This window comes from Lathamus discolor, chromosome 5, assembly GCF_037157495.1.
Source record: "Lathamus discolor isolate bLatDis1 chromosome 5, bLatDis1.hap1, whole genome shotgun sequence".
Lineage (NCBI taxonomy): Eukaryota > Metazoa > Chordata > Aves > Psittaciformes > Psittacidae > Lathamus > Lathamus discolor.
The window spans coordinates 36,202,325-36,229,827 of record NC_088888.1 but is presented as its reverse complement, the minus strand read 5'-3'; the positions used below and the strand labels follow the sequence as shown (position 1 = coordinate 36,229,827).

Sequence of the window (27,503 nt, the reverse complement as noted above, 5' to 3'; positions counted from 1 at the left end):
TTGGTTCCTCATACCTTAAGATTGGTAAATTGAACCACAAGGGCAGATTTCTTCTTGGAATAAGACTGTTATTTCCTAATTATTTTATTTATCTGTTCGACTGATTTTTTTTTTTTTTTTTTTAAGTGTGAAGGAGGAGCTTTTAATTTAATTTTGGATTTTTGGTTCATGAGACACAGAGGCTTCTTTGAGTGTATGACTTTCAGGTACTGCTTGGGCCTCTTTCCCTCCTTCTGCCCTTCTGTGTACTTGTATGAAGTGAGCGACTGAGAATCTTGAAACTAGGCTGTTCATGTAATGAGATCAGTGTTCCTTCATTCCTCTCTTGATCTCTCTTTTGTCTTGGTCTATCCTACTTTTCTTTCGTTCCTGCTTTTGGAGTTTGTTTTCTTATGTTCTGTTGCTTTGTGGTGTTCTCCTCAAAATCAGTTTATGCTTCTGTGGTTAGTATGTGATTATTATTAATAATAATAGTTCCACCCACTCTTGTCGTCTTGTGCCCCACGTACCCTGTAGCAACTAGAGAATAGCAACAAATTGGTATTGATGCTGGTGAATCACCTTTCCTGTTGTACTCAGGTGCTTGTCTGGAATTTAAGAACTGAACTGTATTCAAAAGTAACAACCTGCTCCAGTGGAAAGTGTCCCTGCCTGTGGCAGGGGTTGAAACTATATAACGTTTAAGGTCCCTTCCAACCCAAACCATTCTATGGTATATAACCTAAAGAAATTTCACTAGTTTGAAGATACAGGGAGGGCGGGGGATATTGAATTTATTTTTAAAAAGCTGCTTCTTCTAAGTCCTTGACTAAATTTCCATGTGTGTTTTGTTTTTTTGGATCTTTCATTGCTTTTTGGTTGTATAAACTTTCTTGAAGAATGAACTGGACTTAGATGTTAAAAAAAAAATCATCCTGAAAATTCCTCATGACCTATTTATGTTATAAAATACCACATTGTATTCTTAAAGGAGAAATGAGCTGCTAGTGTTAGTGTTTCACGGTGGTGAATAGAGAAAGCCTATTTAGAGACATTATACAATGGTTTACCTGGTACTATTAAAAAACCCTGTTTTCAGGCATACAGTTCAGTTTATCCATACTAGAAGTGAAATCATTACGTGCTTGACTGACTACAAATGTGTTCTGCAAAATAAAACTTTTCAGGTGCCAGTGAATAGTCAAGTAGTGGGACAGGTTGCACAGGGAAGTTGTGCAGTTTCTGTCCATGGAGGTTTTTAAGACCAGATTGGGTAAAACTGCAGACAACCTGATCTGAACTCAGAGATGACCTTTCTTTCAGCAGAGGCTTGGATTGGAAACTCCTGAGGTTCCTTTCTACTTGATCCTGTGATCCTACATGGATCAGTGGTGTGTGTACGTGTTCCAGTTTATTTCCATCTGTGATGGACTGCATTGCATTAGTTGGAGAAATGACTCTTGTTATGTGTCTGACTTCTACTCTGTTTTATTCCCATTTTCTGCTCCTTTGTTTCTTCGTACTCTGGATCAGACACCTCTTAGTTACACAAAAAGATAACTTCTAGTGAATTAATTATGCTGTATAATTTTTGTTGGTATGTCTTTGTGGATAATACTTGGCTTTCACTCCTGATTATTACTGGCTTTATAATACTGTGTTTTTCTGCAGTCCAGTGGGTTGACTAGTTAAGGTGAGGTTCAGTGTGAAGAATTTATTTGTGTTTTGAGTTCTGCCGTTGTGATATGGATCTCTGTATGATGTCTAAAAAATGTCTTAAAAACATTAAAACGTCTTAAAAACATGTATTGCTCGGTAAAGTGGTAGCTCTTGAATGTATCTTGCATTTGTAATGTTTAGAAACAAAATGTTTTATCTAGGAAACGTTAATTTTAACCTCAGAAAGGTCTTTTTCATGGTATCAGAACTTCAGAACGTCTGGTATAGTTGGTTTGATATGGAGATTATGTCAGTTGCATGGAAATATAGCCATGCTGATAGTGAAACATTTTTGGTGGAGGAAATGCTAAAGTACTAGTTCAGGAGCAGACTATAATCTCATCTGGCCACGTATGTTTAATATTACTATTTGTTCCTTCAGTGGGTCATTCTTACCATTAAATTCTAAATTATTACCTTGAAACTTGGGTAGTATTAATCTGTTAATTCTGTAAGTGTTCTAAGGCCAGTTAATCTAAGGATTAACACAGCAGGAATTAAAAGCCAAAATGAGCCAACCAAGCAAAACCTTTAAAAACAAAACAAAACAAACCTTTAAGTTTTATATGTTGATTTTAATTTTAAACAAAGCTGTAAATCACTTTTCCTGCATGCTGTATTGAAATCTGTTTTGATAAAACCTTGCTACCCATTCGTAAGTAGCTAAGTTACCTCTTTAACCATGCCAAGTGCAAGGTCCTACACCTGGGTCAGAGCAATCCCAGGCACAGCTACAGGCTGAGCAGAGAAGAGATTCAGAGCAGTCCTGTGGAGAAGGACTTGATGAGAAAATGCACATGAGCCAGCTGCAGTGTGTGCTCACAGCCCACAAAGCCAACCGTATCCTGGGCTGCATCAAAAGGAGCGTGACCAGCAGGTCAAAGGAGGTGATCCTGCCCCTCTACTCTGCTCTTGTGAGCCCTCACCTGGAGTATTGTGTGCAGTTCTGGTGTCCTCAGCATAAAAAGGACATGGAACTGTTGAAACAAGTCCAGAGGAGGGCCACGAGGATGATCAGGGGACTGTAGCACCTCCCGTATGAAGACAGGCTGAGAAAGTTGGGGCTGTTCAGCCTGGAGAAGTGAAGGCTTCATGGAGACCTTGTAGTATCTGAAGTATCAGTGCAGTATCTGACAATAGCAGCCTTCCAGTATCTGAAGAGGGGCTATAGGGGTGCTGGGGAGGGACTATTTGTTAGGGACTATAGTGACAGGACAAGGGGTAACAGGTTAGAACTTGAACAAGGGAAGTTTAGATTGTATATAAGGAAGAAGTTCTTTACTGTAAGGGTGGTGAGGCACTGGAATGGGTTGCCCAAGGAAGTTGTGAATGCTCCATCCCTGGAGGTGTTCAAGTCCAGGCTGGACAGAGCCTTGGATGGGATGGTTTAGTGTGAGGTGTCCCTGCCCATGGCAGGGGGGTTGGAACTAGATGATCTTAAGGTCCTTTCCAGCCCTCACTATTCTATTGATTCTTCTGGTAACCACAGGGTCCAGATGATTGTTCTTGGATTTCCGCTTAAAACCCATGGTTAAAAAGGTTTAGTGCACATCCTGAGAAGTCAGTAGGTCAGGACTGGTTTGTCCCAAAAGTTAGAGATGATAGTCTGGAGTTCCTCAAGAAAAATACCTTTCCAGAAGACTCCTTTCATAAATATAATCTGTTCAGATGAAGACAGCTGCAGCCGTATGCAGTGGAGGGAGACTGCCTGTGTTATGACAATGTGAAGCCTTAATGTTGAATGAACAAACTCTCGAAGGAGCTATTGAATTGTATTCTGGAAGATCTGTAACCATCTGCTCTCCGAATTCTAGGAGTGAAGCTGCCGCCTAGTCTAAACAATGTACAAATACAGAAATGTATTGTTTATTTTTAAGTGCATTATTCCAGACTAGGGTGGATAGGGAGGGTGAGGAAGAAAGCAGTAATGTGAAGGATGCTTATGTTATGATTAAGCACTCAGCTTTTTAGTTGCCTTTATGTTGTTCCTATCTCCTCCCAACTCCACACACCCGGTCTCGTAACTAGTGATGTGATCGACCTGCCCTCTGAAACTTCCTCAGTCTTCTGTAAGCTGCTGGTGGCAGCCCATTGTTGAAGCAAGGAACAAGCCACTGTGAGACGATGGGGCAGTATTGGTTTAGTTGGAGTAGATTTGTTCTGATGCTTCAATAACAAGTGAGGAAGTGACTCTGGCTACTTAAAACTTTGATCACTTAACCAAATCAATCTCATACTTACCTTTCAGCACCTCACCATGACTCAGAGTGTAGCCACTTTCTTATCTTACCTGGTATCACAACAAAATGGTAATTCAAGATGCTTTATATAATTTCAAAGATGTAATGAAATATCAGTGTTTATGAGTTGGGAAAACCCTGCCTTGGTGCTGTTTCGAAGAAGTTTTTCATAAAGCATGAGCAGGCTTGCATAGAACACTTAATCTAATTAGAGACTAGAGCCCAAAATATTTAAGAGAGCAAGATTGACAATTATAAAATAATAACTCAAGCTTTAAAAAAACCCCAAACCTAGGACGTATGTCTTGGCTCCATTGTTTGAAAAATTAATGATGATTTCTAATCAAATTCCTGTTGATAAAACCACACAAATTGGCCTTTATGCTTGTACCATATGATACCTCTTCGACATGATTTATGCTATTATGAAGAGAACTACAAGGGAAATGAGGAGCTTCCTATGTAATCAAGTGGTCAACTGCTGTTTCCTCTATCGGGAATAGGGTTGGTGATTACTCACAGTCGTTGCATTTGCATTGTTGTGTTGAGCATGGAATAAGAGACTCTGAAGCAATAGGAGGGAAAGAGAAAATACGGCGGCCATGGCTGAAATCCTGCAGTTACGGAAAGAGAGTAGCTTTCTACTTGTATAGTTAGCAGGTGTTTTCGAGTGCTTCTTTGTTTTAATGACTGTTTGGTGCCACAATTAAGTGTTACCTTTAGCAGGTAAACATGTTTTAAAACATGTTTAACCCACCCCATCTCTGCACTGACTTTCTTAATTATGACTGCTTCAAATCTTGTTTTATTTTAATTTGTTTGCTTTCCTCTTCTGTCTTGTTTTGTTGAAATGATGCTGTTGTGGTTTCTGCAAGACTTCGGAAACTCTCAGGATTGTAAAACTGTTGATATTTGTGTGTGGACAACATCTGAGACAACATCTGATGTTGTGTTTTGTAGAAGGTCTGTTGGGACCACTGAGTAATTCCTCCACCATTTGTGTTATTCCTACTTTAACCAAATCCTTGTCAGCATTGTCTTTTTACGCCCAGGACATGGAAAAATGTTTCAGAGGCTAGTATTAGCAGACGGTGGTTGTAGCTCTAATGTACTCTGTATTTAGTGACTCCTGACATTTTGGGGAAAATGTTATTTCCCGTAGAAAATAACATCACCTTGGTGACTTCAGTTGTTACTTGGTTTCTTTTGGTAGAAAGAATAGGAAGCAGTATTTATTTTTAGGCTACTCTTAGATGTTAGATGCCATGTCTTGTAGTATTATAAACAAAAATATTACTTCTGTTTTCCTCTGTTAAATGATTTATTAATTGAAATAAAGCCTATTTTTAATAGCCCTTCTTAGGCCTGTTATACTGGGTTTCAAATACTCTCTTACTTTCATAATGTTTTGTTTGTTCAGCCTTAGACAAGTGAAATAGATGTTTAGACAGGAATGACAAAATACTTAGGTTCCCATGGATAACCAGCTTACTGATGCTAGATGTTGTTAAAGCTAGCCTCTAACATACTCTGGTTGGTTGGGGTTCTGGGTCTGCAGGGGTATTCCTTGCTTCTGTAAACTATTGGTCTTGGTTTTATTTTGAGTGCCAATAACTACACAAGGGGAAAAAACTAAGGATGAGATTTCATATTCATAGCTTAAGCTAGTAAAATGGCTTTCTAGCAGCAAGAGTGCTCCCCTCACCCTTCAATTAAGCATTTCTTTTAATCCCTCCTTTATGTTGCCATTGGGGCTTTGCATGACTCCATGGTGAAGTTGTTAGGAAGGCTGGGGGACTATGATTAATTCTCCTTGGGCTTTTCTCTCTGAACTAGCTCATTAAGAGTTCACCTAAATACTTGTGTTGGAGCAATTGAACTGACACGTAGCTGGGGGGGGTGGGGTGGGGGGGGAGGTAGAGGAAGAGAAAGCCCCTTCAAATGCAAGTGCTAGTTGCTGTTGGATTAGCTTAATGTCATACTCTTCCCTCACTGCCATGGTCAAACAAGACACAGGGAGTAACTTTCCTTGCAGCGATTGGCAGTTAGGGACTTCTGGAGAATTTATTTCTAGGTCTGTGTGGGTATTATATTCTATGTTGTTCTAATAATAGTTACATGGAGAATACATAAGAAAGCATTTAGGTATAGAGATCTTGTTAAATGAACCTCTGTTTAACAGAGCAAGGCCTTTCAGCCAATGAACTTGTTTTCACTCTGGCAAAATAGACACTGCTATAGATAGGAGCAAGGGTGGACCCCCCTAGGAAAAAGGGAAACCAGTAGGGAATTGGAAGGAAGAATGCCCCTTCATGAGAAAGGGGTCTAGCTCAAGTATAACATAGCAGGAGTGTATTGTTAATTAAATACACTAATTAAAGTGTGTTGTTATGTTGACAGCTACACGGTATCTTCTGCTTAAAATTTAAAAGCAAATAGAATGCTGAGGGAGTAAAATTGGAACTAAAGCAGAGTTTTGGTTGTGCAAGTACCTTAGTAAGAAATCTGTTTATGTGTTTACGACTACTTTGAACTAGCTTTTGTGTTAGAATGGAGGAATTTGTAGTCTGAGAATAGTCAAAAGAAAGCTTCACAAAACAGTGGGTGCAAAATCCCTATTGGTCTGAAGATGCTTAGATGGTGTTACTGCAGAGAAAGACCTTTTTTAACTTGTCAGCAGTTGCTTTTAAATGCAACTAACTGAACCTGAATGTCATTCACCAAGCACAGTGCTTGATGAAATTGTTGCCAAAGATTATAAAACAGGATTAAGTAGGATTTGCAGAGAGAAGGCTATCAACAGATAAATTTTACCGAAGTATTGCAATTAAAGATTTTTTTTGCAAGCTATCTGTGCCCTTGGTAGTCCTGTCAACCAGCATTAAGTTCACTAACAGCATTAATAAAAACAAATGACCCAATTCTTTTAAATAAAATAAGAAGAAATGACCCGATTCCTTTAAATAAAAAAATAAACAAGTCATTCAAAATTATAATTCCTGGAGGAGTTTTTGAGTGACAGAATTTTTAAAAATTCACTGTCTCCTGTTTGGAAGTTTCAATACGGACCTAGTATTTCTTTTAAATGTTCAGCAAGATTGTATTTGATGCTTCTAGTTAAGTCTAAAACTGTGTGGTGTTTTCCTATGTAAATTTGTCTACCTTTATGTCTGTAGTGAACACATACCCTTTTTCTGAATGCATGCGCTTTTTCTGAATGTATGGTAGAAGTAACTAGAAGGATGTCTTTTTGTGACTGTGCTCAAGGCAAAGCTGCACATGGACAGTGTGGTTGTGCATCTGTAGTTGTGACACAGCTGATTTCACTGAATTTCTTTCAACAGTGCAGATTTTTGGTGTTTGGGATGTTTTTGGGGTTTTTTTGGAGCTCTAATGCTGTAGATATCAATGACTTTATAGCCTGAAGTTTTTTCCTGAAGTTTTTTTCCTCAGAAAGGAAAAGGAGAGTTAAGTATTTCAAGTGTGAAGGGGAAATAGTAATAGTTCATTAGTTACACCAAAGTTGTCATTTAGGCTACATTTTGAAATGGTATTATTCCTTCAAACCTGCTTTACTGATCTAATCTACTTGAAAAAATTTTCGGAAATCCAGCAAAATGTTGGGTTTGAATCAATACAACCTGGCATGTATGAATTTAATGATTGTAGACCAAATTCCAAGACAGTGCAGCAGTAATTGCGCAGCTGGAACTAATATAAATGTTGCACATCAGTGTCTCCTGAGGTAGTAAAACGGGTAATAAGGTTAATGAAGCTGGCAACAGTCTGGTGCAATTCCTATGTTATCACATTGCTTTTTGGCAAGCTCTTGAGCTGCAAAAAACCTTTAGCAATGTCAGTTTGGCAGTGAGCTCTTGACAGTGGTGTAAAGAAGAGATCTCGGATTGAGAGGGGTGTCTTTTGTTTGGTGCTCCTTTCCTCCCAGATTTACCTACACAATCATCTGTCGGCCTGCCTGTTTTGCATTTTGCTAGATAGCATCCTCTTTACATTTTCTTTGTCTATATTACTCTTCATAGCTACAATAAGGTCTTCTCGAAAACAAGTAAATACTTTGCTCCTTTTAAAATGTTTCTGAAGTCGGCCTGCCCTTTCTCAGAGGATGGAGTGGGACATTTGGGAACTGGGTCTAGTCAAGAATAGACTCTGTGTGAAAGTGAGGGTCTGAGAACGTTTTGCTGTTGTATGGGATTTTGATTTTTCTTCTTTTGTTGTTAGGCTTTGAGGTTGATTGGGTTTTTTGCAGGTTCTTCGGGTGTTTAAAGTCTCAATTTTTTAGTTAGGTTTATTTTTTTTCTCTTCCCCCAAGTAGGTTTCCCCTTGCAGTTTGTCTGCTCTAGGAGAATCAGGTGCTTGTTTCCTACTTGCCTTGTTAGCATTCCTTCTTTAAACTCCTGGCTAATTAGCCTGGTTGCCAGAGCACTTGCATGCAGAGTATCAGATAGCACCCTTGTTTTTCTAGTTCAGTCAGTGTAGCTGGGTGTCTTAACCCTCTATGGTGCCGATTCCAGTTCATGCCGCTGGAGGAAGAACCTAGTGGTAACACAAGTTCATCACTGCAGAGTAGACTTTGGAGCAGTCTTTACTGGCTGTGTGAGCAGAAAAATAAATATATGACATGACCCCTGGTTGCATTATGTAAAATGATCCTGTCTTCATGGCTTCTTTTGAAAGCCTGTTGCATCATACTAAAATTTGATAGTGAAATGGTAAAAATGCAGCACTAGTTATGAGAAATTAGCCCAGACAGCTGTTTATTTAAAGGAATGTTGTTGTCACATTTTTGTCATGCAGCGGGAGTTTCTGTCCTATATTTCTAGTGCACAGGTACTGAGCGCAAATAAAAATGAAGTGAGAGTGGTTTCTAAGCTGCTGTGTATTGGTTGGTGTAAGCCTATGGCTGGGTACCAGCTTGTTAAATTTGGGTTTTGATTGACCTATTGGTCGTTAGTTTGAAACTTCAGCCCCTGGCAGGAATGTGAAGATGCAACAGTAGGTGGTCATATAGAGACAAGACATGAGATGTAGTTTGCACTATGTGGTGTGTGTACTTCTGGATACTATAGAATCCACATAGGAGGTAAATGTTAGCAATAATTTGGTTTGTGTCACTTGTAATAAAACTATGATCAGTTTTGGGAAGGACAGCTATAAGAAACAATGCTTGTTCTTTATACCATTCTGCTGGTTTTAGTGGATTTAAGATTATTCCTAATAAGTTCCTCTACCAAAGTTGTATCACAGAGGAAACAATTAGATTTTTTTTTTTTTTTTTTTTTTTTTTACATTGTAGGGCAGTTGCTGTGTAGCATCAGTATCCAGCAGCTCTTGTAGTATGCCTGTTAAGGAAATGCCCTTAAGACTACAGTATTCTAAGCTTCAGTTTGTGACTTCAAAAAATATGATTATTCTTCTAGATGTGTTTGTGGAATGAGTCTTAAAACTGTTTGAGAGATTTGCCCTTCCTGTAGCAGGCCACAATTTCCACTTAGCTCATCGGGACTATTAGTTTCTGCCAGGCTGCTACATTTCTGCTCCCTTCTTTGGTCTGGTGCTTGTCTGACCTGTGCAGAGACTTCACAGCATGCTAGGCCAGCATAGCCTGAAACAATGAAAAGAAGTACCTGCTGGTTTATAATGCTGTAAAATCTCTGTGCAGGGCCTGGTATGTGCTGATCAGTGCAAACGTGCTGATAATGTCCAGCTTGGTAGGGACTGCTCGTTCATGGTTTCCCTCAAGTTAATACAAGGTACCAGCAGAAGGGCAATTTTCCCCAGCTGTTAGCATTGCCAGTTTCCTCCACATTGAGTGGAGGAGGGGAAGAAAACCCCACCTTCTGAGTTATTTAACCTGATTCATGTTGCTGTACAACTGCAGGATGCTGGTGCCTGGCATAAGGGAAGAGGTGGGAGTGTCTTGGCATGAAGAAGGGCTTTCTGCAGCAGCTAGAGTTTCTGTTGCTTTGAAGTGCCTACACTTCTAATGTTAAAGTAAGGGCAGTCTTTTTTATGGCCTGATTGATGCCTCAAGATGCTTAAATATAAGGTTTGCAGCTCTGCAGGTTCTTGACAAGTAGCAGTGCCAGTGAAAAATCAGACTTCCAGTATTTTCATTCTCCTCCTTACAGTTTTCCTGTGTTTTTGTTTGATGTGGATATAATAAACTGTTCCTCTTCCTCCAAATCAGACTGTTTAAAAGGAACAGTCTTTAACACAGTAAATAATATGGAGAACTCTGATTTACGTCCACCTTTTTTCTAAGTCATACTTGAAAGATACTATAGTGGATTGTCTGTACTTCTTCCCCTCTTAAGTTTCTGGAGTTGCTCATAAATATTTGGCTCTTAGTTCCACAACAGTGACAGGTTGTTGGTAAATATTAGAAATGATTTATTCTTGAGGATCATTGCTATTTATGATTTTTCCTCTTGCCTTTAAATATGTCATGACTAATTCAAAGGAGAATTTGTTTAGCTTTTGACTGGCTTTTTACTTGGTTTCAGATAAATTTGAACACTGCATGTATCTGTTCTGTTGTTGGAGACTCTATCAGGGTATTTTGTTACACCGAATGTATGTCAAGGAACTTTTTTATTCTGTCATGTTCCTAATAATAATGATGACTTTTTAAGCTTTTTTGGGGGTATGTTTTCAAAGTATGTGTTGACAATGATTACCAGATCCTCAGTATTATGGTATTGTGAGAGTCACTGAGTGACACCAGCATCAGTAAAGTTTATAAAGGGTGTTATGATTTAACCTGTGGGTGTGTTTATTGCATTTTGAATTAAAGCAGTCTAGTTTATAGATTATTAAATTGTTGCAGAACTGTTGGTAGTCCTCATTGTTGAAAACAGTTTTTGTTTTATATGTTTTTTAGTTAATTGTAGTAGACGTCATTTTGTAAGAACAATAATAACCTTTCACAGTTAACCCGAGAAAATGCAAAGTGATGCTGTCTACCGCAGCCTAGCAAAAAATAGCCTGCAGGTGGCAGACAGTAGCTGTGCATTGCGGATCCCTTACTATAGGTTTGAAACTTAAAAGTTAGAAGGTTAAGCCTGTAATGCTTTTGGGGATCACCCTTGGCAGATTTTTTTGTAATGGTAGCTGCTTCTGGAGTCATAAATCTTGCTTAAAGACACTTCATGTTGCTTGTATAACAATGTCTTTTGTAGAAGGTGATGAAAACTTAAGTGTTTTCAGAATGCAGCATGGTTGATGGCTGCAGACCGAGTCTGGTGGCTTTGGCAAAATAGGATTCTGAAAACAACTTTATTTTATTTTGTTTTGAAGTAGGCAGGGAATATTCTGCTTCATCTACCTTGTGTAAATGGGTCTGTTGTGAAGCTTAAATTTTTGAATTGAGGTGTAACTCACCAGGAAAATGCTCAACATTATAGTAATGTTTGTTTCCTCCTGACTTACTGTATTAATCAATCTTGCTATGTAGGCAGATGCGTATAAAGTATGTATTGAAATACGTACATCAGTGATAATTCAAGGTTCACGGGGACATTCAAGTTGTACTTATGAAAGAATCCTTTTTTAGAGTACGTGGTAGTTATGTTTATAGACATGAATTTTGGCTGTAGTTTAAGATTTTATCTGTGTAGCATTTGTCATGTACTGTAGTGGGTTTTGTATTGACTTTGCATTACATTTATATAATGAAAACGTTTGTAGTACCTCTTGGGGGTTTTGATCTTGAGGCTTTGTTTGATATCGTAGTGGGCCTGGTTCCTATGGTGCAGTCCTCTTCAGGAGTATAGAAGGGATTTCATTTAGTTATGCTCCTTTAGTTGTAGATTATTGATAATTCTTTCTTGACAGCTCATCCGTTGGTCCTGCTTCTGAGAACATGACTGTGTGTAAATTGTGGCAGAATGAGTCATTCTGTAGTGGAAGGTTTTTGTTGATCCAGGTGTCAAAGGTTTGGAAGAGGAAATAAAGCTGATGAAAAACATTTTTATAGGAGCTCTTTTTTCATCTGTATTGCTCTTCCTCTCTTCTCTTGCAGCCATTTAGGGCATTCTGTTGTTAATCTTGAAGCTGCACTTTTTGAAGGTGTCTGAAAAACTGTACTTTAGCAAAAGCATTGCTTTTCTCCTCTATGTGTAAAACAGTATATAACAGTTAACATGATTTTTTTTTTCTTTAAAGATTATTCAGAATTCATTTTGAATAGTTGGCTGTAGAATCTGTGTATGAAAATATTGTCTATCCTTTGCTTTCAAGTTGAGAATTCATTGCTGAGAATGTATGCTAGAAACCTGAATCTGATGTAATTGCAGTGTTTACTCCCTTAGTGATTTAATATGCTTGGGCTTTTAAGATCTTAGATCTTGTAGGATTTTATCTTTTAATTTTGTTTTTCATTCATTAGAATTGCATAATTTGCTACATATTTATGGCTTTTGAAGAGGCAAAGGAAGCAATTCCGTTTTATTCTGTAGGCTGACAAAGGATCCAGGTACAAAGGTGTTAGATGAATGTTTCAGAATATCCTGCAGTGATAATACTGTTGTTATGCTGACCTGCTGTATCAATATTGTGACCTGAATTCATTGGGAAGCAACATGTATTTGCTATAATTCTAAGTGTTACGCTGTGAATTGGGTTTATTGTGATTTATATTTTATTAGCAAAACTCCTGAGCAACAAGTATGTGTACCTGAATAATAATTGCAGCTTAGTTTAGGACTTAGTCTTCTGTAGATTTTGCCAGTAGAATTTGAATGGGACAGGAAGAAAGATGTAACATTCCTAGTGCTGGGCTTTGGTATTTTCTAGATGCAGTCATGCAGAATGCTGCTTGCAAGGCAAACAGTGTTATCAATGCAGCTAAAAGAGATCAAACATAGGCTCTTTGAGGGGTTACAGATGAGGATTTTTGAAGAGAAACTTGTATGTTCTCTACTGCTCAAGAGATTGAATAGTTCACAAAATGAATAGTGTAATATGCTTAAGTATTGAAGCATGTGTTGCTTTATGATTGATGCATGTGGGATAGTAGTTTGAAAGTCTAGGAGTATTCTTTTCTTGGCTTGTAGGAATAGTGATCTTGATCTCATTCATTGCTGTGCCCTACATATTGGAATAATATCTCATTACTTCCTCTGACACTTGAAAGGAGGGGTTTCCTTTCTCGTATGGAAGCATAGCTATGGATTACTGCTCCTGGATATAACTGCTTTGTTTGCAGAAGCATCTCTGATTCTTCAGGAAGTTCAGGTTTGCCTGCTACAAATCCCATTGTGTCATGTTGCAGGCTTTTTCCAGACCTTGCTTACAGCACAGTCTTTTTATTCCTTTCCATTTGTTTTTCATAGTCCTGCTTGACTGTGATTTTTCTTGTGTAAAAAGCATGGGACAGTTGGAAGAGAGCTGTTTTTTCTGTGGGGATTTTCAAATAACCGAAGTATTAACTACAACTGTTAACACTTTTTGTGTATGTATGTAACCAGTCTCCATAATTTGAGATGGAAGCTGGAGATGCTCTTCTCTTCTCCTTTTATGTATTTTCAGTTCTGTGTAACTTAACTTCAAAGGGGTGATTATCTTGATTATTACTGGTTACTGCTTTAAAGCAGGAATACCTACTTGATAGTAATTGGGAGCTAGTTTTAGAGATCAAACACGTTATTTTGAGACTCACTGCTGAAAGCTCTGTGGAAAACTTTGGTGATTCATTTTAAAACTTGTATGTCACATTTTCAGTTTTAAATGTGGCTTAAGTGATCTGCGTGACCCTGTTATGTATTAAAGTTTGTTTGCTTCCTGCTTTTGTAGTACTCTTTCAGTTGATGATGGTCTGAGGTCATCAGGAAGAGTGTCAGAGGAGAGTGATAGCCCTTGAAACCACAAATGTTTTGTAAGAGTGTTTCATCAAAGCTTTTCACAAGATTCTGTAGAATTTTGAATTATTTCTGTGTTGTTAAAGTGTTGTTTCTAGTGTGCCATTTTGATGCTTTCATGTGTGTTTATTCCCCTTTCCTCCCCTCCCCAGACACACTTTTGGAACATTTAACCTGTTAGTTTTGAACTTCATGGAGAAAGTCGTAATTAAGTAGTTGAATCATCTGGGCTTTGTGCCTAATGAAGAGGTGACATAATTTTGTTCGCAAAACCAGGAAACAGTGGTTAACTGGCACTTTTTTTATTATGTAAGTCGGAACCTTCTTTTAAGTAGGGAATACTTCTGAAAACCAATTTCTTATAGGGATAAAAAACCATTTAGGCTTTGTATTTGAGGAAAATGGCCCTATGATTTGAAAGACCTAAAAAGAGATGACTTCTGCTAGGTATTCTTTAAAATATGTTTTGCAGTCCAGGTGATCAGAATTGAAAAATTGTTAACATTGATTGTGCTTGTGTAGCCGAAGACAGTTCCGTATCCTCACATTCCTACATAAGGAGTCAAGAGACTTGCACAGCAGATGCATAACATATCAAAAATGTGATTAGATGAGAAAGCTGAAATTGCCTGTGGTGCATATCAACTCCCTAGGGGAACTGAAAGAACTAAATACATACACTTATGTAATTAATCACTTTCGGAATCAAAAAAAAAAACCATTTTAACTTCTCTTTTGCTAATTTATAAATGGCTGCTCTTATCTTTAGAGAAAGATAGTTTTAAGAGATTTGTAGATGTTTTGGAGAGATTTCTCCGCTCACAAGTACCTGTTGGGCAGTAACAGATACTTGTATATTTATTTGGTTTAGGACACGTGGTTTTTATTCTTTATTCTCGTGAAACAAGTCCATAATACAAGCTGCAGTGAACCTACGTGGCAGTCTTGACACAGATCTATAAAAGTGAGTGGAGTGAGTCTGGGAATGAAGTGCCTCTGAAAAATAAACACTTTAATGCAGAGTTAGAGTGGAGATAACTTGGAGCTTGAGTGGTGCCTACCTTATTGTCTTAGTGTGAGTGGTGGCATCAGTATCTGTGTGTGTGTGCACTACTGGTCTGCTAAGCCATGGCCAGGAAGTTAAATGTGTCTTGAACTGGAGCTATATACTGGAGCTATATACTACATGCATGAAAGTCACATATAATGATGATGATGATGATAATAATGAAGACTAGAGGTGTTGGGGGGGGGGTGTTGTCTTTTCTAGTCTCCTACTTTCCTACTTTTTTTGAAATGTGAAGCAGTCACTTCCATATCGCTAAACACTTGTATTTAAATATTTTAATACTTCTGGATCTTCTCTGAATGGGTCTGTGTTGCACTGCCTTGCTCTTGAATCTCCGCAGTTTAGTTGTGAAGAATTAAAACCTATAGGCATAAAAGCATGGCTAATAGAGAGTGGAATGTATCCTCAGTAATATAATCTCTCCTTAAAGAAAAAATCAACTAGAACCTTACCTGTGTATGAAAATTCACATGGTGTGTAACACCTTAAAGAGATTTGTAGAATGCTCATTGTTCTCTCTTAGTTCTTGCTTCAGCAGTACCTTGAGATGGTGGTGGTGAAAACCTTGTAGAAAGGGAAATAAATGTCATAAATGGGTTATTATTGTGCTTCATGACACTTCTGCAGAAAGCTTGTGTGTCGTTTATTTTTTGCAACCATCAAACAAGTGGATCAAAACCTTAAGTTGGTTATAAAAATAGCTGTGGCTATATTGGGAGCATTTATGGTTAAGGAGTATTTACAAAAGAGCCAACCATTTTAATTGGTCCAAAAGAGTGTGTGGGATGTGGCTCAAAATGTTACCCGTGAGAATGCTCTCTGTACTAGAGATCGTAACATACTTAGATTCATTTTTCTTACAAGAACTAGGAGGTTTTTTCCAACCTGACTTGAAATACAGCATAGCTACACTAGGGAAGCTTGTTAGAGCTAAAAGAGGCAACTAGTAGTAGCAAAGTACTTACCACCTGCTGAGAATTAAGATGCCATGCTGGAGGCACAGAGCAAAAGCATGCCGAATATCAAGAGAAGTGGAAAAGGAAGCTGATGTGGCTGAACATCAGGCAGAGGTAGTTATTAGAAAGCTGAAGTAGTATCCAAATGAGGAAAGCTGTAAAGATGTAAAATCTGACAAGCAGAATATAAAGGTGCAAGATAGCACAAAAGAATTTGAGTTTTAAATTTTGGAAGTCTTTAATAATAATGGCCTTTCAGCACATTAGTAGTAGTAAACCTACCACAAGCCATAGGGCTACAGGATGATGACTTTATAAAAGAAAATTTCAGAAGGTGATGTGTTCATTGTTGAAAATCTTGGAAAGGTTGCTGTGCCAGGAGCGACTTAGTAGAGGAATGCTCTCAAATCAGCATCTGGTAAGAGTTTAGAGAACAGCTGAACAACATGAAAGGACATTGGTAGAACCAAACAGTGTTTGTCCAATTGCTCCATAGAAAGTGAGGGATGAAGTAATATTCTTAAGTGATATGTAATGCCTTATTTAGCGAGACACCTTCAAGTAATTGGATATAAATGCAGTGTGAGGCAGGTATTAAAAGAACCTTAACTCAGGATGTTGTCTTGGAAAGTAGATGCAGGGACTGTGAGAATGAAGACCTTAGGCCCACTGTAGGAAAGGATCTGGTTCGAGACCATCTTAAAAACCTGAACGTACACAAGTCCATGGGACCTGATGAAATCCATCCACGGGTCCTGAAGGAGCTGGCGAATGAAGTTTCTAAGCCACTGGCCATTGTATTTGAAAAATCATGGCAGTCAGGTGAAGTTCCCGATGACTGGAAAGAGGGAAATATAACCCCCATTTTCAGGAAGGGGTAAATGGAAGACCCAGGGAATTACAGACCAGTCAGTCTCACCTCTGTGCCTGGCAAAATCTTGGAGCAGATTCTCCTGGAAGGCATGCTAAGGCACATGAAAAACAAGGTGCTTGGTGCCAGCCAGCATGGCTTCACTAAGGGGAAATCCTGCCTGACCAATTTGGTGGCCTTCTATGATGGGGCTACAGAACTGATGGACAGGGGTAGAGCAGTTGATGTCATCTACCTGGACGTGTGCATAGCGTTCGACACTGTCCCACACGACATCCTTGTCTCTAAATTGGAGAGACATCAATTTGATAGGTGGACCACTCAGTGGATAAAGAACTGGCTGGATGGCCGCACGCAAAGAGTTGTGGTCAATGGCTCAATAGCTGGAGTGGTCAATGGCTGTGGTCAATGGCTGGAGACCAGTAACGAGTGGTGTCCCTCAGGGATCGGTGTTGGGACCGGTCTTGTTCAACATCTTTGTCGCTGACATGGAGAGTGGGATTGAGTGCGCCCTCAGCAAGTTTGCCAATGACACCAAGCTGTGTGGTCCAGTTGATACGCTGGAGGGAAGGGATGCCATCCAGAGGGACCTTGACGCGCTTGTGAGGCGGGCTGATGCCAACCTCATGAAGTTTAACCATGCCAAGTGCAAGGTCCTACACCTGGGTCGGAGCAATCCCAGGCACAGCTACAGGTTGGGCAAAAAAAGAGATTCAGAGCAGCCCTGCGGAGAAGGACTTGGGGGTGCTGGTTGATGAGAAAATGAACATGAGCCAGCTTCAGTGTGTGCTCGCAGCCCAGAAAGCCAACCGTATCCTGGGCTGCATCAAAAGGAGCGTGACCAGCAGGTCGAAGGAGGTGATCCTGCCCCTCTACTCTGCTCTTGTGAGACCTCACCTGGAGTACTGTGTTCAGTTGTGGTGTCCTGAACATAAGAAGGAGATAGAACTGTTGGAACAAGTCCAGAGGAGGGCCACGAGAATGATCAGGGGACTGGAGCACCTCCCATATGAAGACAGGCTGAGGAAGTTGGGGCTGTTCAGCCTGGAGAAGAGAAGGCTGCGTGGCGACCTCATAGCAGCCTTCCAGTATCTGAAGGGGGCCTATAGGGATGCTGGGGATGGACTCTTCATTAGGGACTACAGTGACAGGACAAGGGGTAACGGGTTAAAACTTAAACAGGGGAAGTTTAGATTGGATATAAGGAGGAAATTCTTTATGGTGAGGGTGGTGAGGCGCTGGAATCGGTTGCCCAGGGAGGCTGTGAATGCTTCATCTCTGGCAGTGTTCAAGGTGAGGTTGGATAGAGCCTTGGGTGAGATGGTTTAGTGTGAGGTGTCCCTGCCCATGGCAGGGGGGTTGGAACTAGATAATCTTAAGGTCCTTTCCAACCCAAACTATTCTATGATTCTATGATGCATTTGCACATGAATGTTGTATGGGCGCAGGCTAGGGAGCACCCTGGGAAGAACAGTGTGTGCTTCTGTGTGTATGTAGTTGACTGAGATGTTTATCATAGTATGGGCTAAACCACCTTTTTTTAGTTTGTTTTAGTTTTGTGAAGGTCTTCTGAATGATAGAGTAACTTCAGTAAATACCTCTGGTTCTTTGCTGTTAAGAGAAATGTTGCCATATATTTCATGGGATCAGATATAGTATTGAAAAGGGCTGTGTTAAGCATCAGATCCACCACTGCACTTGACATCTGAGGATATGTCTCTTTCAAAGGTTCTGGAAAGTGAAAACAGGAGCAATGTTTATTAAACTGTAAACTTGGCGTTGTCAACTAGGGCGCTTGAATCATCTTCATTCCTCCTGAGTGCAGTGCGGGGAATTACACAAGGGCCAAGGATTTGGTCAGGTGGAGACTGCTGGAGAACTGGAATTTGAATTTGGAGCTGCTGTTCAGACTGGTGATGGAGTTGCATGAGCAGCCAGAATCCTCGTGCAGTTTGGTAGGCTGGACTGGAGGACAGAACTCATCCCTAAAGTAATTATCTGAGGATGTGAATTTACAATAGTTGGAACGGATTGATGTTGCAGCTGTGGTGTAGCCACCTGGTTAACAGTTACAGTCGCTTTCTTCCCTCCCTTTCGCCTTGTGTTGGAACCAGAACTTTTCTTCTCTTCCAGAGTGTTGAGGGAGCTGTACCGAGGACTAACCAGCTGTTCTGTATGTTCCTGAAGAGGCTGTTTCTGGGACCAGCATGCTAGCAAAAGACGGAGTAGCTCACGCAGGGGGGAAATCAGAGAGAAAAGATGATGCTTTTCTGCTGTGACAGAAAGCTGTTTTCTTTGAGACACGTTGCTGTTCCTCGAGCATATTTAGCCCGTGCTCTTACAGATTTGGAATATGGGGGCCTGCTCTGGGTAACAATATACATTGAGACTAGTGTCAAGACATGTTACTGGGTTTAAAAACAAAAAAAAAAAAGTTGTGTTTTCCCTCAGGTAAACCTGACAATAGTTGCAAATTTGGGTATTTAGAGATCCAAATTTTAAATATTTCCACTAATATAAAGTACCTGATTTATTTTTACAGAATATATTTTTTTCCCCTTTCCAAGTTCATGGTGTCCTTGTCAGTAAATTCGACTGCCCTCAAAATTTTGAAAAGCAGCGTGGTATTTGAATGTCTTATATTTTCATTAAATATTTGTAACTAATAAATTACCGGAGGACTCTGAACGTTATTACTGTTAGCCGGCACTCAGATTTGTCTTTTTATTTCTTTACAGGATCTAGAGTTTCATGGAGTAATGAGATTCTACTTTCAAGATAAAGCAGCTGGAAATTTTGCAACAAAATGTATCCGTGTATCTAGTACTGCCACAACTCAAGATGTGATAGAAACTCTAGCAGAGAAGTTTCGACCGGACATGCGAATGTTGTCATCCCCTAAATACTCGCTTTACGAGGTGCACGTCAGCGGAGGTTAGTATTTAGTCATGAAGCCTTGCCTGCATCCACACCACTTTCCTGTCCACCCCAGCCAAAATATGTTTACCATCAGCTTCTGAACCATATAACTTGGGTCTTTTTATATTTGTTCCTAAATATATTTTCTACTAAGTGTCATTTGGGGAGAGGTGTTCAGAAATATAAGTACTCATATCAGGCCTGCAGTTTATGTAAGTTTTGATTATGTTCTATGCAATGCTGTACTTGACATCCTGTTAATTTGTTGCTAGAGTTGCTATTTTTAGGACTAATAGGTAAAGGCTAAATTTGTAATGGGATAATAGGAGTGTCAATTTGAGTGCATCCTCAGTTCTTTGGTGTTCCTGTACTGCTAAATTGGGGAAAGTTCAACATAGTATTATTTGAAGACACTGTGTTTCTTAAACAGATCCTTTCATATTAACTGTGAAGAACATAGATATGTAAATAACCTTTTGATGCTGCTAGCATTTGTCCTCTCCTAGTAGTAGAAAGATTCTAGTTAGAAGGTGGTAGTGGTGGAGACAGGAATAGGAGAAACAAGCATGTTGTTGCACTCTTTTGGACTTTAGAAGCTTAGACAAGTGGTTTGACTCCCTTGAATTTTGCTTTTGAATGACTGAAAATTATTTAATTTGAGATAGTGAATTGAAATTTATTGGCATATGCATCACTTTCCAGAGTCTGCGAATGATGACTTGCTGCAAACAAATCACATGGTATTAGGAAAAAGTGCATGTGTCTTCACTAATTTAAGCAATTAATAGTATGTGGTTATTCTGCTTTAGGTTTCCTTAAAAGTCTGGTAGCACCATGCCAGTAGTCAAAATGAAATGGTTTCCTTTGCAGACCAAGTTCCTGCTGTTTAGAATGTGGCTTATCAGAGAGGTGCCTCATTCAATAGGAGTGTTTCTCATTAAATGTAACTGCAAAGACGACATTGTCTTGCTATATATATGTAGTGTCACCTACTTCTAGAAGGGAGATAAATGGCAGCATTTGTTTAATTTTTTAAAACATTCGCAGATTTTTTCACATACTTAAAATACGTATAGTGCACTAAATGAAATGTTGTCTAGTAGTTGTATGAAATAAAGAAAAAATCCATTATGGGGTCTGGTTTGTTTTTGTGTAGTCCTTCCTGAATAGCAGTTCTTGGGCCACAATAAGGCTGGTTAAATTTAAAATAAGGAAAATAAGAATTTGGAAGTTTCATGAAGTTATAAAGTCTGAAGCATTATAACTGTAGATGTAACTTCTCCTTCTGAGTGATCATCTTATGTTCCCATATTTAGTTCTGACAAAGGAGGTTTGCAAGACTACTTTATGTAGACCTTCAGCTTATGTAGCTAGAGGAATATACATAGGCTGATTGCTGAAAAGGGGTCATGCATTTCTACCTCCCCAGACTTTCTTTCCCTGTACTTGAGGGAAACATCAGCTGATGTGCACTGTTAGCAAGCCTTCTTCTTTTTAAGACCTTTAACTTGTTTCTCAATATCTTTGCTTAGTAACTTACTGCTTTTCATTTTTTTGAAGAAGAAAGAAGATTAGATGTGGATGAGAAGCCTCTTGTTGTACAATTAAACTGGAACAAAGATGATCGAGAGGGGAGATTTGTTCTCAAGAATGAAAATGATATGCTTCCTCCAAAGGTGAGTATTCTTACGGAGTATGCTAGTGGTAACAGTGGTTTTGAAGTGCGTGGGACTTGCTTATATAGCAAAACCTAATTACTGCTTTCCTAATTCCTGCGAATAACTGCTGCTGCTGACCTTTGATATCTGGAGCTAGTCTTTTGAAATACTTAAAATGCATCTTCACAACACAGCATTCGAATGGAACACATCAGCAACACATCTTTCAAATGGCTTGTGATGCTTTGATCCATATAGCTGTCTAGAACTAGAGCATGTAAAGCCCAGAGAATGTAGAGCTTGCTTTGTTCTAACATGAATTAAAACTTTCCTGAAATAGTATATGATGCCAAACACCTAGGGGGCAATCCTACCTCTTGCAGAGCCTTTAAAAGGGGGTGCAGGAGGGAGTTAAATAACGAAAAATTGTTACCTCCCTAGGTAACATGGTGTTTCTTAACACAACTGCTGGGAGGCTCTTTCCTTTTGGGGAAGTGTGTTTTGTTTTGGTTTGGGTTTTCTTTCCTTCTAAGTGCAAAATGAGGGACATAACATGAGCCATACAAAAGTGTTGTGGTTTGGGGGTTTTATATTATATTAATAATTGAAATATAAAATTAGATGAGACTTTGGCTTCTGGAGTCATATATATATCTAACTAAGAAGTTTATATCTTTGGAAAATGAGCTGTTCAGTGTGGGCTATCTTCACATAAGTTTTTCCTCTTGGGCTGAGCACTAAATTCCTTTTCTCTTGGAATTAGAGCTTGTTAATTTTAAAGGCGTGTTGGGTATCAGGACATGAACTAGCTGTTCTTACGCTATATTTTTGGCTACAGGATGCATCCATGTTAGAGGTGAGGAGAGAAAATTAATGATGTCTTCCACTACATCTACCAGACTTGCTATTCCTATTCATTGAATTAAGCAATCTTCAGTCTTTCTTCTGTGTTCTTTACTTCCTGATAGAAGAAAAAAACCTGCATTGTCTTTCTCTCATCTTCTATTATTTTATCTTCAGAAGGCAAATGAGCCTAGGATTATAGTTATCTTTTGATGCAGGTGTGCGCAAGGAGCAGGAGTTGGAGACGAGAACACTGGAAGGACAACTCAGAAAAATAAACCATAGGGGAAATGTCCTCTCTAATGTTTTTTCCTTCTGTAGTTTATTATTTGATGCTCCAGCATGGTTGTCTTGAAAACAGATGAAGTGCAGTGTTGTTTTGTGGAGTATTTTTGCTGGGAGGCAGAAATTTGTTTGCAGCCTCAGTTAATCTTTAAGGTGAAATAGTAAGCATTATTCAAGTACATTTCTGTTTTTTCTTTGCTTTTGTGCATACAAGATGCTTAATCAGTTCATACTTGGCTTTGGAACATGAAATTATTTTTGCCTTCTGTTTTATTCTGGAGAGTATTAGTCCCATCCCTGTGTAATGGAGTATTGTTGCCTGAAGTATTCTTTTGTGTTAGTGATATTGTGTCTTAATCAGATTTATCTGGAAAGTTAAAACTAATACTGACATTTAATTGGACTAAGAATGATGGAAGTTGTTTTAAACTCTTTTATTTCAGAAGGCTCAGAGCAATGGCCCTGAAAAACAAGAAAAAGAGGGAGTGATCCAGAATTTCAAACGAACTCTCTCAAAAAAAGAAAAAAAAGAAAAGAAGAGGCGTGAAAAAGAGGCGTTACGACAAGCATCAGATAAAGATGATAGACTTCTTCATGGGGATGATATGTAAGTGTGTTAAACTTTGATCAGCTCATGTAACCTACATCTTACTTTAAAGGATTCATCCTGTCTACCAAATAAGTTGTTTCTTTCAAAAGTAGTTGATATAGGTGCAATATCATGATAAACCAAAACATGTGATGGCGATTTCTGTGGTTCGTATGTACATTTTGCCACAAGGTTTGTTTTTAAAGCATGAAATAAGCTTTTTTCCACCTTTTTGTCCTTGGACAGAAATTGACATGCTTGATGACATGGACTGTCTGCACTATGTTTATTTTGAGCATTTACTCTAGAGTGGGTTTATTTCTCTGGCAATGTTTGATTGTTTTGTCTTTTGCCAGAAAACTCTGTATGTGTGGGTGTTTGCATTTGGCTTATCCCCTGACTATAGGTTTGCTTTTCTCTGAGATGTATTTTGTTAGGCAGTTGTCGGAGTTCTTCAGCTCTTGCTCCCAAATCTGCTTTGTCGTATTGAGACAGGGCAGGACATGCATTAATCCTTGTACAGAAAACTGGAGTACAAGAGTCAGGCACGAATAACTGTATTAAGAACTAGAAAGCTGAGAAAGACCTACATTAAGCTTAGTCTCTGTACCAGATATTGTAGGTTTCATATATAATACACAGGGGGAGAGGGGGAATCATTAATGGTGGATTTTTAAGATACCCAGTAAGTCAGTGGTGATTGTAATTGAGAACAGATTCTCAGAGATGAAAGAAATTAGTTAACTGGTTGACATGTTTTTCTTACCTGTAGTACTGCTCTGCATGGATATGTTTGTAGTCTGTTTCAGATGTCAGCATGACCTTTTCAGTATTCTGCGCTGTTACTTAGCTTGATCTTGATTTTTTTTTTTTAATTAAAATAGAATTGTATTTAAGTACATTAGTAAAAGAAAATGCATGAGCTGCAAGCACATGCTATCGGCTTCCAGAGGATTTGCAGTATTGTAAATCAGAACAAAGTTAGGGGTACAGTGTGAAGTTTCTTTAAGGCCTTTTCCCCGCACTCTTTAGGGGTGAAAAACTAGCAACCATCAATACTTAGAATGGTGGTTGTCTGTTTCAGGTGAATGAGGTACATGAACAGTGGCAATCCTAGCAAAAGTGAAGTTCATGTAGAAACCAACTTACAATAATTGATTTCCTATGTGTATGAATTCTACTTGCCTGTTATGAAATGATGAGGATATACGTATTTTAAGATGTTAATAATGATTTTTTTTTTTCTGTTTGTTTAAACTAACTTGGCAGTGAGAATTCTCGCCTTGCAGCTGAGGTTTACAAAGATATGCCTGAAACCAGCTTCACTCGCACAATATCAAATCCTGAGGTGGTTATGAAACGGCGGCGACAGCAAAAACTGGAGAAGAGAATGCAGGAATTTCGCAGTTCTGATGGCAGACCAGACTCAGGTACTCAGGTTTCTTCTGGTTAAGTTCAGAACAGTAAACCGTTTACTGAAAGAGTATTTTTAAGGAAAACAGCATCTGTAAATTTGGCTTCTGCTTTCTCCAGTGTTTCTGGTACCTCATGGCTGATTTCATCTGGGATGTAACTGAATGAAGGATTTGTAGACGTAGCATTCCACAGGAGTGTGTTCTGTGCTGAGTGCAAGTCAAAGCTTTCAGTGATGAGCAAATTGATTTAAGAGAATATGCTAGAAATCTTGCTAACCGTGCTAAACTGGGAAAGAAAGAAGGACAGAATTAGGCTTATTAAACTGACAAACTGAGAAAGTTTTATGAAATAAATGTCATTCATTTTACTAAGAATAAGATGAATGACCTGAATGTAAAAATGCAATCAGTAGCACAAATGCAAGATGGCAAGGAATGATTGTTCAGGTCTGCACAGAGGGTTCTGGTAGATCTTGTGTATATAGATGATCAAGTATTTCATATTTTTGAGGGTGAGGATACAAAACCAATGCTTGTGTAAACATCAGTGTTAAATAAATGAAACAATAGTAGTACTGGTAAAACTTCCAGTGATGCATTCTCTCTGTGTAAGAGTAATGAAGAGGCAGTTGCAGGTGTAGAAAACATCACCTGAGGGAAATCTTAAACGGGCTTTTTAAAGAGGGGAGAGGTTCTTGAAAGTCAGCACAAACTTGCTGTCAGGTTGGGAAAAGGTCACTTCTTCGTCCGGTCATTGTGACTGTTTCATTTTAACTTCAGGTAGCATAAAGAATGGTAAAGGACTAGGGAAAAGACTTGCTTAGAGAAATTAGGAAAGCATTGATGGAGATTTTTGCCAATGGCAGGGACATTATTTTAGGGATGTTATGTAACTTTTCTTGTATTAGTGGATTGACTAAATGATTTCTGAGAGGGTTTGTTCTTCTGTTCTGCCATTTATTATGTTTCTGTCTTTATATTCTTTGGTAGCATTATTAATTACATTTTGTTTCCAAGGTGGGACACTGAGAATTTATGCAGACAGTTTAAAACCAAATATACCGTACAAGACAATCCTGCTGTCCACTACAGATACTGCAGACTTTGCAGTTATTGAAGCACTGGAAAAATATGGTCTGGAGAAGGAAAATCCAAAGGATTATTGCATTGCTCGTGTAAGTGAAGTTACTAAGACACAATCTTCTCGTGCTTCATACTTGTTTTTTTATTTGCTAATTTTTTATTGTTTTCTCATTAAAACAAAAAAAATTAGTTTAGCAGCCTCAGTAATCCTGAAGTGATTTTGATTTGTTAGAGGTTTTGCTTTTAAAACCTAAATCTTCCAATATTGCAAAATTATTACTTGCTATGTGGATAAACATTAGGAATGAAAGCAACATATTTCTGAACTTGACACTGTGGTTTTATACCACTAAGTGTGCTTATGGTTCACAGATGTATAAACTAATAGTTAATCCTGCAGATACCTAAATTAGTGCTGTTTGTGCGCATAACTATTCCCCTGTACTAAAAGCAAACAGGCTAAAGTGCTGAGGGAAACTCCATTCTGAAAGGTATATGTTACATGCTGTTGCCTTATGCCTTTCAGTGGTAGCTTACCCTCATTGCACATCAGAAAGGATTAAACATTTAAGTGAAACTTACACCTATTTTCAGAATTTAATTGTTTTAGAAGTTCTGAAAGAATTGCATTGAATTGCTGTTTTATGAGAGGTATGGCTTCATTCAAACAGTCCCATGGGCAGTACTGACTAAAGGTTATAAACTGTGCGTATCATTTTCTGAAGAGTAATAGTGAGACTTGAAAACATTTGATCCTTGTTTGAGTCCAGTCTTTGATTACATTACCACTTATTTCTTGTTTAATGAAATTGGATTTATTACTCCTTAAAATGGTGAAAGGAAAGGGAAGAATGTTTGTCTCTCATGATACTTTGCTCTCTTCATCTGCCCCTTCTCCGGTGCTTGAAATGCCACTGGAAAACAGTAAAGAAGGTTATATTATGTGCTATTCCCACATGTTCTAGCTATTCTAAGGATGTGGATATATCTTTGGTCTTAAAGTTGCTTTCCAATTTGTGTTTTATGATATGTTTGAGTAACCTTAGTATCTAGTTTCTCTGTGCTTACAGCCTGTAGTGGTAGAATCAGCTGGGAATTGACATGTTGCTCTAATGTTCTGATTAGTAATAGTAAACTGTACAGTGGTACTGCTTTTGTCGTTTCGTAACAGTGGACTGTTCTTAGTTTTTATTGTTTCAACAGTTTTGTGTTAGTTGTAGACGTACTTTTAATGAAGTGCTGGACTTTTAATCCTTGTCTTCATTAACCCATAATTGGAGCCTCAACTGTGAAAGCTAATTTTACTTAACTTCAGAAAAATGTTACATAGGTTTTTATTATAGAGGAGAAGAATTTTCTAAGTAATAGGGTGGGGGTTTTTTATGACACAGCATATTAAAATTGTTTCTTAGTCTCAGCTGCAAAGTATTTTTTATGTGTAGTTTTAATTATAACCGTTAATCTTCATATTGTGGGTTCTGTAAATGAAATTAACGATTCTCAGGCATTGATCTTATCAAACAGGCTGCTGCATTGGCACGCTTTTCTTTCTGCCGGTTTGAGATGATTCTGGGTTACAGCACAGACTCTGTGGCTGAATTTGGGAGATAGTTTTGTATCAGTCTGTTTAGTTAGAGGGTATTATGATGTAATGAAATATTTAGATTTTATGGAATTTAGTGAACTGTTTGCACACTTAACAGGGAAGCTATTGCAAGTCACTGTGGGTCTGGTGATTCTATCTTAACTTCTCTCCCATGTTCTCTAATTTTGTGTGAGGATGTTTAATGTAGAAAATAGTCTGAGGAATGTTGCTTTGATCTTAGGAAAGATTAACAAAATCTTTGCTGTGAAGCAAATTGATTTAAATTAGTTTTCTGGAAAGCACTTCTGGAAAATACTTTCTTTTCTGAGTGGCACATCTTGATGTAGTAAGCTTCTATACTGACATGAGTTGTATGCTTATGTTTACATTTGAAATACATGGGTGATCTTCACA

General features: G+C 38.6%; 1 protein-coding gene across 20 annotated transcripts in view; it reads left to right on the top strand.

Annotated features, from left to right (window-relative positions):
• The window catches only part of AFDN (afadin, adherens junction formation factor), a 116,572-nt gene that overhangs the window by 17,109 nt on the left and 71,960 nt on the right, over nucleotides 1–27,503 (top strand). For 13 of the 20 annotated variants that reach the window (XR_010613054.1, XM_065680410.1, XM_065680400.1 and 10 more), the window contains exons 2-6: nucleotides 19,451–19,646; nucleotides 21,192–21,307; nucleotides 22,861–23,024; nucleotides 24,276–24,436; nucleotides 25,439–25,596. Coding sequence is in view for 19 of the 20 variants with exons in the window: in XM_065680410.1 (XP_065536482.1) it covers nucleotides 19,451–19,646; nucleotides 21,192–21,307; nucleotides 22,861–23,024; nucleotides 24,276–24,436; nucleotides 25,439–25,596 (795 nt within the window). In the remaining variant the exon portion in view is untranslated. The remainder of the gene's footprint in view (nucleotides 1–19,450; nucleotides 19,647–21,191; nucleotides 21,308–22,860; nucleotides 23,025–24,275; nucleotides 24,437–25,438; nucleotides 25,597–27,503) is intronic. The other 7 variants (XM_065680411.1, XM_065680404.1, XM_065680418.1 and 4 more) reach the window with 1 other exon arrangement.